This window comes from Cyprinus carpio, chromosome B2 (assembly GCF_018340385.1).
Source record: "Cyprinus carpio isolate SPL01 chromosome B2, ASM1834038v1, whole genome shotgun sequence".
NCBI lineage: Eukaryota > Metazoa > Chordata > Actinopteri > Cypriniformes > Cyprinidae > Cyprinus > Cyprinus carpio.
The window spans coordinates 28,586,853-28,607,670 of NC_056598.1; the positions used below are offsets into that span (position 1 = coordinate 28,586,853).

General features: G+C 33.2%; 3 protein-coding genes across 4 annotated transcripts; 1 reads left to right on the plus strand and 2 right to left on the minus strand.

Moving 5' to 3' along the window:
• Positions 1-410: 410 nt before the first annotated feature.
• Positions 411-6,505, minus strand: LOC109108448. Its single transcript, XM_042719185.1, has 8 exons — positions 6,450-6,505; positions 5,541-5,596; positions 5,281-5,403; positions 5,082-5,185; positions 2,615-2,676; positions 1,415-1,467; positions 1,207-1,326; positions 411-1,023 (listed from the first exon to the last, which is right to left on the minus strand). The coding sequence occupies exons 2-8, from the start codon at positions 5,590-5,592 to the stop codon at positions 911-913; spliced, it is 627 nt and encodes a 208-aa protein (XP_042575119.1). The 5' UTR covers positions 5,593-5,596; positions 6,450-6,505; the 3' UTR covers positions 411-910.
• A 4,074-nt stretch (positions 6,506-10,579) lies between these two features.
• LOC109112007 (CD59 glycoprotein-like) lies at positions 10,580-12,021 on the minus strand. Of its 2 annotated transcripts, XR_006154065.1 has the most exons (5): positions 11,859-12,019; positions 11,487-11,539; positions 11,001-11,123; positions 10,664-10,879; positions 10,580-10,616 (listed from the first exon to the last, which is right to left on the minus strand). XR_006154065.1 is itself a non-coding variant. In XM_019125028.2 (4 exons), the coding sequence occupies exons 2-4, from the start codon at positions 11,536-11,538 to the stop codon at positions 10,770-10,772; spliced, it is 285 nt and encodes a 94-aa protein (XP_018980573.1). In that variant the 5' UTR covers position 11,539; positions 11,859-12,021; the 3' UTR covers positions 10,580-10,769. The 2 variants fall into 2 exon arrangements, 1 of the variants encoding a protein (XP_018980573.1); XM_019125028.2 differs by having other exon boundaries at positions 10,580-10,879; positions 11,859-12,021.
• Positions 12,022-12,802: 781 nt separating this feature from the next.
• crygn1 (crystallin, gamma N1) lies at positions 12,803-16,262 on the plus strand. Its single transcript, XM_019125700.2, has 4 exons — positions 12,803-12,945; positions 14,138-14,386; positions 15,406-15,551; positions 15,922-16,262. Exons 1-4 carry the CDS (start codon positions 12,925-12,927, stop codon positions 16,055-16,057), a joined length of 552 nt encoding a protein of 183 aa, XP_018981245.1. The 5' UTR covers positions 12,803-12,924; the 3' UTR covers positions 16,058-16,262.
• Positions 16,263-20,818: the final 4,556 nt, after the last annotated feature.

Genomic DNA, 20,818 nt, shown 5'->3' on the forward strand with positions numbered 1-20,818 from the left:
GGAGTTACAAATATAATAGCAGAATTAGGGTTACCATCCGGACACATCCCAATCAGTCCAGCAGAAACATTGACCTTAAATATGGACTTCCCGGCATGAGCCATTTACTGCTCTAAATGTCTCTTTGTGGCAAAGGACAGTTTTGGGCTTAGTATTAGTGACCCAATGCATGCTACTTTTACTAGATTTGCAGTAGGCTACATAGTAAGTATACTGTGTACATTGTCTGAATTTTCTGTTTGCACAGAATGACCTAGAAGTGTGCAGTACACAACAGAGCACAGTATCCCACAATGCAGTCCATGCGACTTGACCTTTTAATTTCCACCACGTAAGAAAAAAAAAAAAGTTGGAATAATGACATACATAAGTCATTATTATTACATAATAAGTCAGAATATTAGTCAGAATTATGACTTAAGAAATTATGATTTATTATATACAGTACTGTATTTACATCCATCCTAATTTTACTAGTTATATTGTGCACAATATTCTCATTTTCTTTATGCATGTAATTCCTGTATGACCTACTACACATTAGTGAAGGGTCATTTATGAACAATGTGTTCATTCTGAATCTGTTGCGTGACAAATGAAATAAACACTCAGACTTGAAGACACAGGTGAAATGACAAACAGCTGTAGCAAAATCATGTCCTTAATGCAGCATTTTGTTCATGCAAATTTTTTAGCTTTAGTATGAATATGGAATACAGATATGAAAAAGTGCCCATACTGAAAGAATCACCTTAATACTAATTTGCATGTAACATCCTATAACTCAACATTAGCCTAAAACTGGTCTTGCATTAGTAAATAATTATACTAATTTATATGTGTGTGACATGCACTACTTAAATGCCACAGTTTGGGTCATTTTTCCCTTTAAGGCTTGATATGCATGGGTTTAAATAATCGGGGTGTTGCACAGATCTGTCTGACAGCACTTAGCTTCAATACTGGGATTGAACTGAAGAATCTTGCAGTCTGCCATGCTAATGCACCTCTGGAAGTAAGAATCTAGAGGAATGGATAAGAAAATGTAAGAAAAATGGGTTATTTGGTCATCCTAATGTGTTTTTCTCTGTAAAAGTCTTTCTATACATTATTATTATTATTATTATTATTATTATTATTATTATTATTATTATTATTATTATTATTATTATGTGCAAATTCCAGTAATAATACCAGGAAACTCACAGGGAGAGATGAATCTGGCAGCTACACAGGTGTCTTTTTTATAGCCACATGTCTCCTGAGTGGTCACACATCTTCCTCCACTTGTGCGGGGGACACAGTTGTGACATTTCAGGGCAGATCCTACAACACAGTTAATCTGATTATGAAAAAAAATGCTTTTTATGACATTTTAGATGCACAGACTTCAGATAAGATACTATTAACCTACCATTTGTCAATACCAGGGCAACAACAAGAACCAGCAACAGAACCTTCATCATTCTGTTGAATAAAGTGGAAAACTAATCAGTTACCTAGGCTATGAGATGAAACAATATGCTGTGTAACAAATATAATACAAAAATGAATCAATATGTATGGATAGTGGTGGTAATGACATATGTATTGTACACTCTCAGAAAAAAGGTACAAACGCTGTCGCTGGGGAGGTACCACTTCACAAGGTACACATTTGTACCTTTCAGGTATTAATATGCACCTTTAAGTTACCAATATGGACTCTTTAGGTACAAAGGTGTGCCTTTTGAAAAGGTACCACCCCAGTGACAACTTTTGTACCTTTTTTTTCTGAGAGTGTACTGTGTTGTTAAACCAAAATTAAAGCTTAGACAGATTTAATTTAGCATCAGATATGGTGCATAAAATATTGTAAGCCCAGAAGGTCACACATTTGAGATTCCATGTTTCTTAATCATTATAAAATAAAATAAAAATACGTTATTTAATAAAATAGAATATTTAAAACATTTTAAATGTAGACAGGGACAGAGTGCAAGAACATAAGTCATATATGAACATATAATTCAGTATTTTTTGTTTAGAATTCCAGTGCTTAGACTACAAATATGAATTTTAAAATATGTCTGTTTTTAAAACAGTCTGATATTAAAAAAAAGTATGTTTTTTATTTATTACATGTATTATTATATATTAAATTAAAATATATATTTTGTATCTGTGGCTTTTACACGTTGACATTTTGATAATTTAGTTTAGTTATTAAAGAAAGTACTGATATAGCACATCAATATAGTTGATTTTAAAGGATGTCTATCATATTATGTATATTACATTTTTCTGCATTATAACACTGAGAATATGAGGAGAAATACAGTTTATGTCATCTTAATATCACAATGCAAAATGCTCAACTATTTTGATTTTGAGGTGAGAAATGGCCTGCACCGTAACAGTTTTCTCAGAATGATTATTACATGCCTCATTCTTCTAGACAAACCAGATATTACAATAGGTGTTTCTATAAATTTTGTGCTTTCAAAGAGAAAACGCTGTTACCTGAGTGTCTGAAAACATTTGATTTTCTTACAATTCTCCTATAAGTGCTAAATTAATCTTATAATAACATTAATGCAGTCTAATCTAACAAACAAAAGTTGCATAAACGTACCTTGATTGTGAAGCAGAGCCGAGCTGAAGTGAGTTCATGCACACGTGTCTGTCTCTTTTATACTGTCATGCTGCCTGCAAACTTACAGGAATCTTTGTCAGGAATTTGAATTTAGGCCAAAGAACACAAGTGTTTGTTCACTGTGTGCTCTTGGCTAAAGCTTCACATGATAAGTGCCCCTTTTTATTAGTTGGCATGTGGTTGTGTAACGATTTTTGTTTTGTTCTGCTCTGGTCTTTGTTCAGTTTAGCCACAAAGATACATTTGGCTGTTTATCTTAGTTGATTTGTGGTTGTTTTGATATTTTTTTTTTGTTTTGATATTTAACATATTTTGTAGGATAATTTTGTTGTGTATGAGCAGATATTCACTCTTATATGGTCTAAAGCAAATATGCCCAAACCAGGGCCTTTGCATTAAAATGCAGAGAATATATAAATGTACATTTTAATGTAATAAAGTTGGAAATAATGCAACATTTATTTTAGCTCATGGCCAACAGTCAAGTCTGATTTTTTGGCCCTTTGGGCTTCTTTGCTCTGAAGCATTCAGTCTCTATTAAATGTCCAGAACAGATTTTTGCACATTACTCACAATACACAGACTGCAAAAATGGACAAATTGTTTGCCACTCACTTTAATATGCAGCGTAATGAGATTTTGCTACAGCCACTCTGTCTTTGTAAACCATGATATTTATTGCTATTAAAAAATCTGTAAATAAAATAATGACTTACGTCATACTGTTTTCAACCTTGGTTTTGAAACACTTACAAATATCAAATTGCCCAATGTACGGAAATGACGTCACTTTTGTTGGTTTACTTGGCAGTGAGAAATAAAGAGGATAAGGCTTAGTGGTGTCCATCTAAAACAAGTCAATTTGGGTCTGGCTGCAGACTTGCACTTGCACTCTCAGACTTGCACTCTCAGACACTTATGCTTCCGCTAGAGACGTCACTTGCAGTCTTTATTTTCTTATTTTGTTCTATTTATTGATAACTTTTTGTTTGAATCTCTCAACATTTTACAACAGTAGCCAGGTGGCGAAGACAAGAAAAAAGAAACTAATTTACAATGTCACTTGCGATCGCCACTTGCACTCTCCGCTGATTAAAACTAAATTAGTAGGCCTACTACTATAACGTACAGGATCCTGCAAGAAAATGTCAAGACCGGTAAATCCATGGCTACAGAACAGCAGAACGCAATGCACAAAGTCTTTCGTTAAGCGTTTTCCTCCTGTAGAAAAAACAAACACTTAATATGGCATAATGTGTTAAGATACATTAAGTTCAATTAAAAGACCAAATTCGATATATAGTTATTATTTAATGTACTACAAGGCAAGCAGATGGCTATGAACACAATGCGCAAACTTTGTCCTCCCATACAGCAAAACGCTTAATGTGGCCTAACAACAGACTAAGATGACAAAGACAATTCAGTAGGCCTAGCCTATATGTCTTGTTGTTGACTCAACAGCAAATATGAACGTGCATTATGAAATGCATTAGGTGATTTTAAAAGGATCAACTCCTTACAGGCAAGCAGACAGACGAGTAGAGAATGCACTGCGTTAAACTGTACATTAAACGTTTTCTTCCTATAGAAAATCATTATAAATAAAACACATAATGTAACTTAATGGACAAAGACAGTGATATAAACGAGTTGTAGACAGTTTATTCTATATGGAAAAATGCTAAACGTGAAACTTTGCGTGTTGCGTTTATTCTGGGCTCACCTGCTTGCCTGTACATATTAGTTATGTATTTTAATAATGTAGAGAAGCATGTTGAGTTTGGCCTTTATCATCTTAGTCCATTATGCCACATTTTGCGGTATGTGAGGAAAATACTATATACATATTCATTATATTAATGAACTGTAAATTTAATTTGATATTTTAATAGCATCTTAATACATTATGCCATATTAAGTGTTTGTTTTTTCTACAGGAGGAAAACGCTTAGCTAGAGACTTTGTGCATTGCGTTCATATTCTGCTGTTCTGGCCACGGATTTGCTGGTCTTGTCTTTTTCTTGCAGGACCCTGTACGTTATAGTACTAATTAGTTTTAATCGTTTAATCAACACCACAGTGTCTTGTCTCCATTGGCAACATGCACGATTTGTGTTGATTGCAAGTGTTGCAGGTAGCAGAGAGTGCAAGTGGCGATTACAAGTGACATTGTTATTTAGTTTCTTTTTTCTTGTCTTCGCCACCTGGCTACTGTTATAAAATGTTGGAAAATTCAAACAAAAAGTAATAAAAAATTCAACAAAATAAAAAATAAATAAAGAGTGAGTGTTGTGTCTATAAGGGGTGTGAGTGTGTGTGAGTGTGAGTGTGAGAGTGTGGAGAGAGACTCTTTTAATTTTGTGTAGTCTATAAGTTTTCACTCCCACAAAATCACGTCTGCTGACCTGAAACAGAGCAATATAACAAGGTGGTCCTCCTAGACCGGAGTGTTGCACAGATCCGTCTGACAGCACTTGGCTTTAATATTGGGACTGGACTGAAGAATCATGCAGTCTGCCATGCTAATGCACCTCCGGAAGTGAGAATCTAGAGGAATGGGAAAGTGCATGAGTGGCATTGTTCATGTGTTCGAAAGCCCTTTTTTTTTTTGTGCATCTATTGCACACATGTTGGAAACTCACAGGGAGAGATAGTGAATGTGGCAGACACACAGGTGTCTTTTTTATAGCCACACGTCTCCTGAGTGGTCACACAACTTCCTCCAGGGGTGCCGGGGACACAGTTATAACATTTCAGGGCAGATCCTACAACAGTTATTATGCTGATTAAACAACATCTGATATAATGCATCTGATTTCATGACACATCAAGTGAATCAGATCAGACTCTTTAGATAATGATTGTGATCTAAAACAGTTTGGTTTTAAACATATAAACCCACCATTCGCCAAGACCAGGGCGAGAACAAGAGCCAGCAGCAGAACCTTCATCATTCTGCTGAATAAAATAGAAAGCTAATCAGCTGACCAATCTGACTACAATATATCATGTCACAATATATTACAAAAATTTCAAAATTACAACAATACGTATTGTTAATTGTGGCAGGTATGGTATATAGTTTGCCTATAAAAAGAAAAATAGTTTGCATCAAATATGTTAGAAAAAATATGTTAGTAAAATACTTTGTTTTAATAAAATAAAATATTTAAAACATTTTAAGCATATTAGAACAGTTGTAGATTATATTAAAAATGTAATATTTTATTATTAAATATTTTTTAAATATTTTGTTATTCGTTTTTTGTATCATTCTGGCTTTTTCATATTGTGATCATTCTGATGATACTCTGACTTTTCATAAAGTAGCACATAATATTTGATATTATAATGTTAAATAATATATTGTAAATATTATACTTTTTTTACTTATTTAGCTGATTTTAAAGAAAGATTCTCATAACTGTATTGCATTTTGTTTTGTTTGTTTTTATTTATGCATTATAATACTGACAATGTAAGAAGAAATATGGTTCATTTTTCATTATAGTATGTCACAATGCAAATTGCACAGTTATTTTGATTTTGAGGTGAGAAATGACCTGCACCTTAACAGTTTTCCCAGAATTATTGTTAAATTATCTTTCCATGCCTTATTATTCTAGACAGACCAGAAAACAATAGTTCAGATCCAATAGGTGTTTGTGCTTTCAGAGAGAAAATGCTGTTACTTCAGTGTCTGAAAACTTTCTTACAATTATCCCATTAAAACTGCTAACTTAATCTAAACTGAATTTAACTTAATGCAGTCTAATCTAACAAATAGTTGCATAATGCTGTGTTAACGTACCTTGACTTGAAGCAGAGCCAGAGCTGAGAAGAAGTTGGTTCATATGCACCTGTGTCTGTCTCTTATATACTATGGCGCTGCCTGTAAACTTCCAGGAATCTTGGAAACAGGAATTTTTGTGCAACAAAGATACAGTGTTTTTCTCTTATCTTATTTAATAATGTGCTTGTGCAAAGTTTACCGAAATAGAAGTATAACTAAGTAAGACACGTCCATACCAGTATCCAGCGTCTACTGAATTGTCACCAGCAACAATTTTAATCAAACAGTTATTATATATTTATAAGTAACCACTGATTTTGGAAATATCTGAAATGAGTCATACGTGGCAATACTTGAGAAGTTAATACACTAGAAAACTGCTTATTTGATGTATGGACAAAGTAAAAACATAAGTTAAATGATTACATTTTTGCACCAATATCAAAATCAAACCTACTGCATGCCCTTGGGGACATTTGATAAAATGTTAATGTTTTGTAGGATGATGTGTTGTGCAAGAGCAGATGTTCATTCTTACACGGTCTAAACCACACTCAGAAATCTCAGAAATTTGCACATTACACATGCATAGTATGCATATACAGCAAAAATAGACAAAATGGTTTGCCACTTGCTTAAACACGCAACATAATGACATTACGCAACAAGATAGTATGCAACTCTTAGAAATTTTTGTTTACATTGTATAATGTGTACGGTTTTACCAACTCTACTTTTCATAATTCATCTATTTTTTTTTACAAATAGTTTTCAGTATACAGTAATAGTCAGATTATGCAGTGAACAGATCAGTTGATTGAGTAGATTTGAGATCAGAGCGACACCAGGTGGTTTGGACGGGGAGCTGCAGGCTGTACTGGACAGGGGTTTTTGGTTTGTTTGTTTTTTACACAATGACTAGGAAACATTTCTCAGTAGGTCACTTTTTCAAAACTCCTCACACAGTGATCATAACAGCAGTGTGTATGTGGGTTAAACTGTGGATAATTTTCCATTGCTTTGAATCATCCCTTTGGGTCATCCCATGTCAATTCAGTTTTCCCCCAAAGTTTGCATGCCTTTTATTATATTCTGGTTCTTGACCAACTTTTCTTTTGCAATCCTTATTTTACAAGCCCCACAAGGTTCATTTTCAGAGATATCAATGTGGCTTTAAGAGTAAATGTTTAAACGGTTCACATTTTTAGTGGTCAAAACCCAAATGTGGGTCACTTTGCATACAAATGAAACTTTTTCTTTAAAAGAGAAATGTCTGAAGAACAAACAACGTTGGAACAATGTTGAAATGTATCTTGTTTTCCTCTATAAAAACAGCTGTATCTAACTTTTCTGTCTGAGTACAATAAATGTTCTTTTTCCTGTTTGCTTGTAACTCAAGTAGTATTAAAGTTTCTGGTTCTTAAGAGACTTTTTAAGGCCATCTATGATTCAAACGTAAATGTGGATCTCAGTATGGCTCCATGCAAATAGTTGAGTTCATATTCAATGGTCGAAAAAAAATGGCACTTTGCATACTTGTGTATTTAACAAGGAATATCTCAAGAACAAATAATGTTGAAACTAGAAATGTAGCTGAATTTATTCCCAAAAGCAAACATATCAGTCATTAAGGGAATGGCCATTTAGCTGGTGCAGTAACTTTATTTCACTTTTGAACTTCAGAAACATACATCTATTCAAATTCTTAAATCTGAGTTAGTCTTTTTTTAGTAAAATTGTAAATTTTTCGTATCGTAAACTATGATATTTATTGTTTGGCAAAATCTTTAAGAGAAGCCTCTTTGAACATCTGTTTTATTGTAAACATGGCAGGTTCATGTTGTAAGTTGTCAGAAGTCAGTTTTTTTATTTTTTTTTTTGTAGTTTGTAGTATTTTAGAACATTTTATAATAATATAATGCATTTATATCTGTCTACAGTGTGAAGCTGACAAGAAGGTTAAACTCACAGGGAGGGAAGTTGAATCTGGCCACGATACAGGCATCTTTTCCAAAGCCACAGGTCTCTTGAGTTTGTGTGCAGCGTGTTCCACCCAAAGTTTCAGTGCAGATCCTGCAACACAAAGTGCATGCGTTATCACCAAATCAGCACTGAACTTTTATTATAGAGTCTTGAGCATGAGTTTATTAACAGTTTGCATAATTAGAGTCATACATAGATTAAATAAAAGAAGAAAAAAAAGTGTTGCCAAAGAAGCATTTATCAATTTTCATTTACTAAACTAAAACTGAAATAAAAATGTACAAAACTAAATAGACATATTGAAAATAAATTAATAAATAAATAATACAAACTAATAAAGCAAAAAACACACATAACAAATTTACTAAAACTTTAAATAAAATGCAAATGGAAAATATGTAAAATATATAGTTATATCAAAATAACTGCAATAGTATCTCAGTTGAATTATGTGAATGTTTTAATTAGCGTCTTTTAACTCACCGTAGTTCAACACCAGAACAAGAACAAGGGCCACCAGCATAGTCTTCATTATTCTGTCGATCAGAGCTGAAAATATTACTAATAATTAAAAGGCCACAGACACTCAATAACATTTGCAACTATGTTTGGTCATGGTTTACTCATGCATTAGCTTCAGATCATCAGTCCTGATCGTGTCATGTGTTTGAGCAAGATCCTGTTCTGTCCTGTTCTACTACAATAAACCACTTATTTTAAATATGGTGTAAGTCCATTACGGAAGTTTTCTTAAATATTGTGTTTTCCTCTTTCTTTTTGCTTCCCTCTTTCTCAAGGTCAGAAAGGTCAGTTAAACAACATTTTAGCCGGTGAGTTTTCTGAGAAGATACCGTCAATGTGACAAATGACAAGTGTTTTCTTTGATATGAGGATTGGCAGGAAAGTTCAATATTGTGTAAAACAAAGCTGAGGAACACAAGAGCCCGAGTGGACAGGTGATGAAGAGATATATTACTATATGTCTTTTGGTGACGTACAGCAGAGGATATAGTTTCTTGGATATTAACCACTTTTGCTGGTGATTTGGGGTTTTAATCTGTTCAACAAGTGTTTACTGCATTTGAAATGTTTCAATGAGAGTGAGTTCATTTCGAGTCCAAGGTTCATGTGTGCACAAGGCTTTAATGTCTGTTTAATTTAGCTCTGCTCATGGCTTATTTAACTGGCCGATAAGATGGAATGAAAGATGACAGTCTTTTGATTTAGCAGTGATTAATTATGTAATGTAAAAACATGTGCTGTAAAGCTCATCAGATCTATATGGCAGTCAAACAGCAGTTGTGGTTCACTATATTTTATTTGCAGGTTATTGAGATTTTTCTATAAACAGTGTCACTGATAATTGAATTTTCTTAGGATTCTTGTCTTGTTTTACACTACAAACATCTAGAAATGCATAAATCAAGATACATTTACTTGAAAAGCAAAATGAAAAATATTAAGTCTTTTTTTCTGAGAGTAAAAAAAACCTACATTTTATGTTTTTTCTTGTTTTATTAATAAACTTTTAGTATCTGAAGTTATTACTTCTCTAATAAATGTATATTGATTTAAGAATGTTTAGATTGGAAAAAGGTTTTTTTTTTTTTTTTTTTTTTTTTTTGCAGTGTGATCACATATCAAATGTACAAGTCAGAATAGCAACAAACATCTGATTTTGACTTCATGGAAAATTATAACTTATACAACACCTCACCTTTGAAATATTTACATTTGACAGTATTTGTATGTATATTATTTATTATTTCATTTATAATTTTTATTAAAACAAATATAATTTTCATCATATATCATTTCATACCATATTATTATATTTATATTGTTTTTTGTTTTGTTTTGTTTTTTTAGATACATTGCACAGTATTTTTCAGTTTGTTGTTTTACATTTTTATTTAATTCTAAAACTTTGTAACCCCATTTTATTTTTTATTATTACTCTATTAGTATGCAAATGATATGCACTAATAATATTGCAGTATACTTCAGCTTGTGATGTAAATAGTCTTCTATTGTATTGTATTGGTACTTTGTATATATATATTTTTAAATTATTTACAAAGACAAACAATTTTCTGTGAAGTGAGAATGTATTTGTATGATATCTGTATTAAAAAGCAAGTAAATCACATAATCAACACAAAAGCTAGCATGCATACTTTATTTTAATATTAATGACCACCGTGATACAGACTGTTTTTTGCACAATGCCCAAAACAAGAAGAATTTAAATAAATTCAACTAAAAAAAGGCATAAACACATGTAACTAGATTCATGTGTACTCTATTATATTGAAAGCTGTTTTATGAGTCATGCTGATATATAGCAGCGGCAGATCAGTCAAAGGTGTTGCAGAAGTCCTTCTGACAGCACTTGATGTTGATGAAAGCGTTCTGTTTCACCATCTCACAGCCTGACATAGACATGCACTTCTGGTAATGACCGTCTATTTAAAACAAAACCACAAGACATTTAATCGAATGTTTTTCAAACTGTAAATGTCATGCCATTGAAATCAGCAGATCGTAGTCACTGTCTGAATGGTTACGGTGGGCTTCATCACTCACATGGGCTTCTGCGGAACTTGGCAGCGGCACACGCGTCTTTGTCCGGTGGGCAGGTTACAGTGGTGATCTCGCAGGCCCCTTCTGCTTTCTCTGGGACACAGTGCAGGCAGTCCAGAGCCGAGCCTAACACATGGGACAATATTTGACTTCACACTTCTTGTTTGTGCGATAAATTCTTACATGAACACAGAGCTTACAACACGTGTGCATAAACCCTGTATGTACTGAATAAAAGCCTTTTAAACCCTTTGATGCTGTGGTTTGGACACTGCTCACATGTGGACATTTCAGACATTTCAACTTCACCAGAAATGCAAACCTGCCCACATGCTATGCAATACTTCAATACTAAACTTCTGAATGTGTTTTTATTATATTCTTTTCCTGTATGTTTATTCTCTGTTTTTTATTTAAGCAGACAAAGCATAGTTTCAGTGCATCATACAGTAGATCCAAAGTCTGTAATAGATCCATAATCACACTCACCACCCGTCACGACCAGCACGAGAACAACAGTCAACATGAGGAACTTCATCATTCTGGAAAACAAACCGAAGAAGAGAAGCGACTGTTGAATGTCTAAACTTATTTCATTTATAGAAAAAATAAAAAATATGAGAGTATTAAAATACTAGACAACAACCAACCTAAACCAAAACAAAGGATCATAAACATACTAAAAACAAACCATTACTGTAATTAGTCTGAAGCAGCTTTATACTCAAAGGTCATATTTCCCAGAGTAGATCAATACAATTTTATCTTGTGATTTATGATGCGTGCATTGCTGATGTATATGTTTTAATGTACTGTAAAAATAATTTCCATAAATAAAACTGCGTGTAAAGTGTAACTCACCTTTGTATGGCGTTGGACTGAGTAAAACTGTTCTTCTTCTGTCTGTCTGTATGTCTGTATGAAACCTCACTTTTATCCTACAGTTTCTTATCAGCTCCCTCCTCTCTCTCTCTGTCTTTCTGCAAACAGACCAAGCCCTGGTCATATGCAGCACAGCTAAATTAATGGTCATTACACAGAAAAATGAAACAATATTTCTCAACTTTATGTGTGTAACTTTGTGTGTTTGCAGCTCTTCTGTTTACAGGGTGTTGTCCTGTGTTGTAATCGCACGTAGAGAATGTATGCAACTTCCTTCCTGCAGCTTCCCAGCTGGGGTCATGAAGAACCATAGATGGAACGATAGAACAATAGATAGATCAATAGAACAACAGAACAAAAAATAGATAGATAGATAGATAGATAGATAGATAGATAGATAGATAGATAGATAGATAGATAGATAGATAGATAGATAGATAGATAGATAGATAGATAGATAGATAGATAGATAATAGATGATAGATAGATAGATAGATAGATAGATAGATGGATGGATGGTTGGATGGATGGATGGTTGGATGGTGGGTGGATGGATGGATGGATGGATGGATGGATGGATGGATGGATGGATGGATGGTTGGATGGTGGGTGGATGGATGGATGGATGGATGGATGGATGGATGGATTTGGGTGGATGGATGGATGGATGGCTATCTCTGTGAATCCGGTCATGTTTATGTTCTTCAGCTGTGTTGTGTTTTGACTGTGTGCCAGCCGCTGCAGTCGTTCTCACACCCAAACACTGACTGTAAATCAGAGCTTTAACACAGTCGATTGTGCTATTGTGCATCTCGCCCTCCTGAACTCCGATATCAGCAGAGCAGTGCAAGAGAAACTGTCCATGATGCAGAAACCACTAAGCTCTCCATTGTGCCGCTTTTGTGGGCAAAACCTCGTGATAACACTTCAGAGCGTATAGGCCACATATATCAGACAGTCCGGATTTTTCCCTCCGGTTGCTCTCTCTGTCTTTCTCTTCTCTCTCACTCCACTGGATAGTTGCTCAGGATCCAGGCAGGGAACGATGTCACAGTATTCAGGGAAGGTGAGTAATACATTTCAGTGTATATTGTCATTTGCTGACCAACTAAAGACAAAGTTTCATTTATATACTGCACTTTTTTTATATACTACACAGATTTTTGCATACTTATACAAACATACTTTTTTTGTTGCATAATTTGCAATTTGCACAACTGTAGTTTGTAGTTTTGCATGTAAACTTGCATATCTACAATACCAGTATATGCATCTCATGCACCCAAATTAATGCATATATTTACATTCAATATCTAAGTGCATACATTCCATTCTGCAGAACTTAACAATAACATTAAGTACACATTTTTACCTGTGGTCTCAACTAAGAAATAAAATATAATGAAAAAAGTCAAATAGGTATTCTAAAAAAAAAAAAAAAAAAAAAATTACAACAAATTATTTATTAGGTTTTTAATTTGCACTAATAGCTGGAAATTATAATTACGACTAAAAATCAAAAACCCCTGGAACATTATGACATTTTTATGTTTTTCAGCCCATTCTAACTGATGCTTCCCTGATTATCACAAAATATTTTTTGCAATTTCGACCTCAACTTTGTAGCCTGCTAGATAACTATAGTGAAAGCCACAGAATTTGACAACTGAAATATTGAATTCATGTTTAGGCAAACTGCATGTGTATAACTAAGAAATGAAAGATTTTACATTATATGAAACAAAAACTATTGTTGAGCCTGGCGATGTTAACTTGCAACTGTATATTTCTGCAGGCTGTGTTTGATGTTTTCACTGTTATGACCAGATTTCCTCGTAGGGATCAAACTGTGATCTTGATTAAGATCAAGACAGTTTACCTTTTCAAATATAATGAAAAATAGATAATATCTCCAGCATTTGACATTTCACAAACTGCCTTATTTTTCTCTAATGCATTTGAAATATTCATTTTTTAAGATTGTCATTTCATAAAAAATTATTCTGAAGTAAAACCATAAAATAATTAATGCAGTTGCCCAAACAAGCTATTCTATTTGCTCCATATGCTCTGCTGGTTTAATGCCAGGATGGAGTAAGAAACTTCACGAGATGGAAAGTGTTCACAGTGTGATGCTGATTAATGAATCTCATGCTGTGATCTCATGTAGTTTCAGTTTCACAGAGTCTGTTTCACCACCGGTGACTGTAGCTGAATCAAAAAACTCAATAAATCAAGAGTTTTTCCTCTTCTCCCAGATAGTCTTCTATGAGGGGAAGTGCTTCACAGGCCAGAAGCTGGAGGTGTTTGGAGACTGTGAAAACTTCCAGGACCGTGGATTCATGAACAGGGTGAACTCCATCCGCGTGGAGAGCGGGGCCTGGGTGTGTTTCGATCATCCTGATTTCAAGGGACAGCAGTACATGCTGGAAAAAGGAGAGTATTCCGACTTCCAACGCTGGAACGCCCACAATGATCACATGGGCTCCTGCAAGCCAATCAAAATGGTGAGGATCAAAACACTTTATGAAAAGATGAAGTTTACTACTAAGAGAAACCGTTTTCACCCAAGAAATTAATAGTAAATTTCACAAACAATTACAGAGAAATGACAAGTGACACATTGAATTGATTGTGACGTTGAAGTAGAAAAACTGGAATTAACAATTTTCATGTAGAACATACTCCAATAACCTTTATTTACAACTTTGAAAAATATTTTTTATACTGTCATGTTTTTGAAAAATACAAATATTTTTAATTAAGTGTCCAGACTAAAAAAAACAGACTTTTTTTTTTCATATAAAGTTTTATTAACCTTTGACAGTCCATTTGGGATCATGTATTAGTAAATTGCATTGTGCATTGTGGGACACATTGTCAAGGTTATTATAGTAAAGCAATACTACACCTAAACCATAAAAACATTTTCTTTACTTGAAATAAATTATTTAAAAAACTTAAACTACATTTATTTCAGCTACACTGAAAAAAAGGCTGTAGACTTTATTTTGAAATAATTTTCCCTCCAAAATATCCAGTAAATTTCTCAAATAATTGCAAAAAGACTGCAACTGTATTTTTATATAATCTTGATTTATTTACAACTCTTAAAAATCCAAGTTGCCAACATTTCTCATTTGCATTTATTGTAGTTTAACTTTATGTATAAAATAACTCAAATTAAAACTTGAGTTGAAATTGAAATAAAAATGTAAAAATATTGAATTAGAAAATACATAAAAATTTAAATATATATATAGACATATTTTGAAAATGTAATATAAAAAAAACTATAAAAGTATGCACATTATACTTATCACTGTACTGTAGTATTCAATGCACAAAAGAAATCTGCATTCTGCAAACAACTATTCTATTCTATACTATGTTTTTCTATAGTAAGCAGTCCATTTCATGCTGTCAAGGGTCAAACTTCTGACCTCTGAGATTTTCAGTCTTGACTGTATGATTTTTTAAATGTCATACTCACCTCTTTTATAATGTGCTTGTCTTTGTCTGCCAGCACGGGGAGCACTACAGGATGGAGCTTTATGAGGGTCAAAACTTCACCGGTGAGTGTGTTGAACTGTGTGACGACTGTCCCTTCCTCCAGAGGACCGGATTCAGCAAGAACTGCCTCAACTCCATTAAAGTCTATGGAGACGGAGCGTAAGTTCCACAAGACCAAACATCAAGCGATGATTTATTAATGCTCAGAATAAGATAAAGCTGTTTAAACTCTACTGTAACAAAACTGTAAGTTGTTTAAAGCAATTTGAAAAAAAGTACATAGAGCAGAAGCTCTGAATCTTTCATTGCTAAATTATTTGCATCAAATTAAGCCTTTTAAATGTATGCAATGTGATGCATTTGAGAAAACTCATTTTGCATGTTTTGATTGAAAAGTTGCACGTTAAAATAATGCAATTTAAATTATGTACAAATGTAACAATGGTCATCAATTTTGAATGTCATTCATATAGAAGAATCAATTGAAAACAAAATAATATCTCTCTTTTTTTTCCTTCTTCCATTTTAGTTGGGTCATGTACGAGGAGCCGGACTATCGTGGCCGCATGTACATTGTGGAAAGAGGAAACTACTGCTCATTTATGGATTGGCAAGCTGAGAATCCCAACATCCAGTCTATCCGCAGGGTGGTTAACTATTTTTAAACTGTTACATCCCAAAACAGCCTCGCTAACAAAGGAAAATCAATGTTTCAAAGTATACTTACCCCAAATAATAAAATCAAATGAACCTGAACTTTGATTTACATTACTGAATCACACAGCTATGTGCTTTTATCTTTATGGAATTTCAATGATGAATCAGTTATTTGAAAAGAAAATGCGTTTAGCACAGAAATATTCTTGTATGTTTTATTTTGTATTTGTGCAATGAGGCAATGAGTTGAAATAAAAGTGAATTGTGAAAAAGTTGCTGTTCTTTCTCTCTCTCACACACACAATTCAATTCAGTTCAGTTCAGTTCAATTCAATATGTGCTTTATTGGCATGACAATGGTTGCAATGTATTGCCAAATCATAGTGTTTACACTGAATCTAGAACAGATATGTATTTTAAAATAATAATAAATAAATAAATACATTCATGTATATATAATTAAATAAAATAGAACAAATCAATTCTATGAATTTTATGAACAATTTAAAATTCAATTGTGTGGTGGTGTGTGTGTGGGCGCATCACTGATTTGTTGACTCCTCCCTCTTTTTGTGACAGGTATCAATGTATCTTGCTGCTAGTAATGCTATTTCAGTTTGGATATATTCTTTGATGGCATAAAAGGCCCTTCTTGCTTTCTCTTTCGGTTCATTCACAGGCAAATTAAGCTTACCAGCTGCACTTATCTTCAGCCCGAGGTATGTGTAGTTTATGGCATATTCAATTTTGGTCATATGAAGGGTGAAATTATGTCTCTTTCCCTGAGATCTGGGTCTTTTCTGGAACGTAGCACTTTAGTTTTGTTAGGATTAATAGTCAGGGCCCAGGTCTGACAGAAACTGATCAGTTCATTTTCTGTAATGGGGTAGTCTAATGGGTTTTGATATTTACCAATTGTATGTTCCATATGAGTAATTTTTCATATTTTTGGGTTTGTTATGGGTTCATTTTAATTTCACTAACAAGTTGTTCAAAGTGATTCTTCCAGTTTGATGTTTTGTATGCATTTACAGTTTTCCCAGAAATTGTTAGAATTTATGGATTCTTCAGTAGTTTTTGGTTGATTTTGGATGTACTGTGCACTTTTATTCTGTTTAAGTTCTTCACAATACTGATGGCCTAAATCTGCATTGTTTGGTTGTCTGTGTTTTTGATTTGATAATTGTCTTAATTTTTTCCTCAATGGTTTTACAGCCTAAATCAAATCATTTTTCATTTTCATGTGTGCTTTTATGGATTTTCTTAGAGGATGTGAGGTTAGATAAATTGGCCAAATATTCAAATATATAATTTATGTTCTCTACAGCTAGATTGACACCATCTCGATTGTGAGGATAAATTCTGCCTAGAAAGTTGTCTGTAAGCAAGCATACTTTTGGATGGCCAGTTTGGTTAAGCTCCATCTCCTCTAGCCTCTCTCTTGAGCTGTGGGCGTCTGTGGGCTCCTTGTGTTTGTTTCTCAGCCTCTGCCAGAGCTTTTAGGCTGGTGAAGTGCCTGGACAGAGCTAAGACATGCTGCAGTCCCCTGGAACATTATGGTTCCATTATGGTAGATATTTACAGTTAGAAATGCATTGTTAGTGTCATTTTCTTCATAAATTTTGATTTTTCTGCTGTTGCAGATGCCTATTTTTCTATAACTTTTCTATAAGTATTTTTAGATTGTTTTTGTTTTGTTTTTTTGTTCACTTTTTAACTGTCACTCTCAGACTGCTGCTAGTTTTCTATACTTTACTATATTTCAACTTGAAACTGAAACTTTCTATTTCTGTCTCACTAATTTGCAATAGTCTTTTAAAATGCAGTGTATCTGGAGATTCAGTCTTGCTTGTTATTTGAACTAATTCCAGTATCTTCTGCTTTATCCAGTTTTCCTCCTGATTGCTACGTTTCAGTGCTCTTTAGTTGCCTTGTTGAAGAAGCAGCAAAGAAATTCCTGGCTATCACGGTCACTTTAATATTCCTCACTTTTTTCTTCAGTTTAGGCCTGTTTCACTTTAGAGATAGAAATTTAGGAGCTCAAGTGGATCATGACTTTCTCTCTCTCTCTCTCTTTCTCTCTTCATATTATTCAAGTTATATTAAAAGAAAACATTCCCAGTTACCTCTGAAAATATATAACCAAGTATACCTGAAATACATGCTTGAATATTTTTGATAAACACATTTCCCAGCAAAAAAACTCATATGCATTCCAACACAGACAAAAAGTTTTGAAATGTTAAGCATTTTACTTGCTTAAGAGTATGAGTTATCCACCAGGGGGGCAGAAGATATGTAAAACCCTCCCTAACAACTGCATAACAACACACTAAAAGCCACTCACAGAACACCACCCACATTGCGCCAGTCCTGCATCACTATATAATTAACATCCATTCACAAGGTAATGTGACACAAACTTCTGATATTGCAAATATTTTTTGCTTTAATTTGGAAATGTACTGCAAAATCATTACATATGCATGTATAGGATATATTATAAATTTGTCACTTGAAGTATTGTTATTGTGACTAAATCTTAAACTAAAACTATTTAAAGCTGGAGCTGAAGCTGAAATAAAATATTAATATTAGATGAAAAACATAAAAACCTAAGTGTAAATAATAATAATAATCTAAATAAAAAACAATAATATATATATATATATATATATATATATATATATATATATAAATGAAAACTAAATTGAAACATAAAAAAACTCAAATTAAAATCAAAACTAAAAATGTACAAATATTAAGTATGCAAATAATACAAAAATAACACATGACCACTTAATCGTTCACCCAAAACTAAAAAAATTATGGAAAATGTGCCATTTTCACTTGTAAATTATGCTTGATATTTCTCTCCTGATTCAGACAAGAAAACTTTTTCACTGGAGAAAGCAATATTATGGATAGAAAATGCATATTTTAGCCCGAAGCAAGGGTTTGAGGTTAAAAACGTTTCAATGATGGATCTATTTCTTACAAACATGCAGCTTTTCACTTCTCAAGATGTGAACTGTTGGAGTGATGTGAATTATTGTGATGTTTTTATCAGCTGTTTGGACTCTCATTCTGAAGGCACCCATTCACTGCAGAGGATCTGTTGATGAGCAAGTGATGGAATGCTACATTTCTCCAAATCTGTTCTGATGAAGAAACAAACTCATCTAAATCTTGGATGAATGTGAGTATATTTTTTGGTTTTATTTTTATTACTTTATTTTTATTTATATTTTTAAAACTATTTCTTTAAATCAGATTTGACACTTGTTGTGAACTTTTGAGGAGGTATTGGGATCAGATGCATGCTTGATTTTCCTTTACTTCACAGCGTCTTCTCTGAGCAGCTCATTTAAGCTCAAGGTAACACAAGCACCTTGCTTGGACAACAGTGCGAGTCGTTGTATTGGAAAGCCTGTGCGAGGGGAATATCCAGGGTTTGTTCGTGACAGCTGAGTATCCGGGGGTCTGGGGGAGGAATGTGACCCTCTGAAGTTTTTGTTAGTGGGAGGGACAGAACGGACAAAGCCGTGACCTCTGGGGTCAAGCAGCACTGGGGGTTTCTCTCACTCTTTGTGTCGTAGATTGGTTGTGTAGAGAAGAAACATTTGACATGACCGAGTTTAGAGCTGACTGCTTCACTAAACATCTGAAACTGTCATTATAAATAATGTAGTTTAGTATCAGGTCACATGTTTGTATGTATTTGAAAACAGTTCAGTCTAATATAGCACAGTTTGAGCAGTACAACTGAACACAAATTGAACACAGACATGTTCATTTCATTTTTACTTAAGTATAGTTAACTTTAGACGTTTTATATTCAAGTCCAATGGTAAAGCAGGGTTCATTTTAATGTTTTAAAATATATACTATAGTTGAAACAGTGCAAATAAGCACATCTGTATTATTTTATTTTATTCATTTATACCATATTATGTAAAAAGACAGTCATATCTAACTAAAGTATAATTGTTTGTTGTTCAGGTTTTTGGGACAAAATTTTATTATTATTATTATTTTGAGTGGGATGTGCCATTACTTGTATCCAAAATCCACAATGTTTAATATGACTGTTTTTTTTTTTTTAATAATATAATTAATCAAGCACAATATTTTATTTTAATGCTTATAAACCAGGTACATTTCAAACATTTCAGGCCAGTGATGAAACAGGATATATCCAAAAGGCCATCATATTTCATTTGAATATGTTTTAAAAATGTACCTAATTATAATTTAATTATAATATAACTTATATCTTAATATAGCCTAAAGTAGTCTTTCAAAATAATTCATTTGTCTATTTATGAGCTTTGAGTAGGGTGTGATATTAATATTCTCCAGTGCCGCTATGTTTAATTTCCATGTATTGTTAAATAATACAATGGGGGAAATTTAGTTCAATTTTATTTCCAGACTCAAGGACCATTAGCAAAAAACACAATACAAGACAACACACATTGATATTTATATTAAAAAAAATAAAAACACAATACAAGACAACACACATTTGATTAAGTAAGCCTAGGATTTGACATCAACATTATATTATTATTATTATAATCATCCAATCGACAAATAAATATAAATTAAATATAATTAGAATCTCAAATTATAAAATTATATAAATTATATTCTTAAAAAAATAATTCTTGCATCTCGTTGCTCTTTTGTTGATTTTGATTGCTTCCATTGCCCTCATTTGTACGTCGCTTTGGATAAAAGCGTCTGCTGAATAACTAAACGTAAAT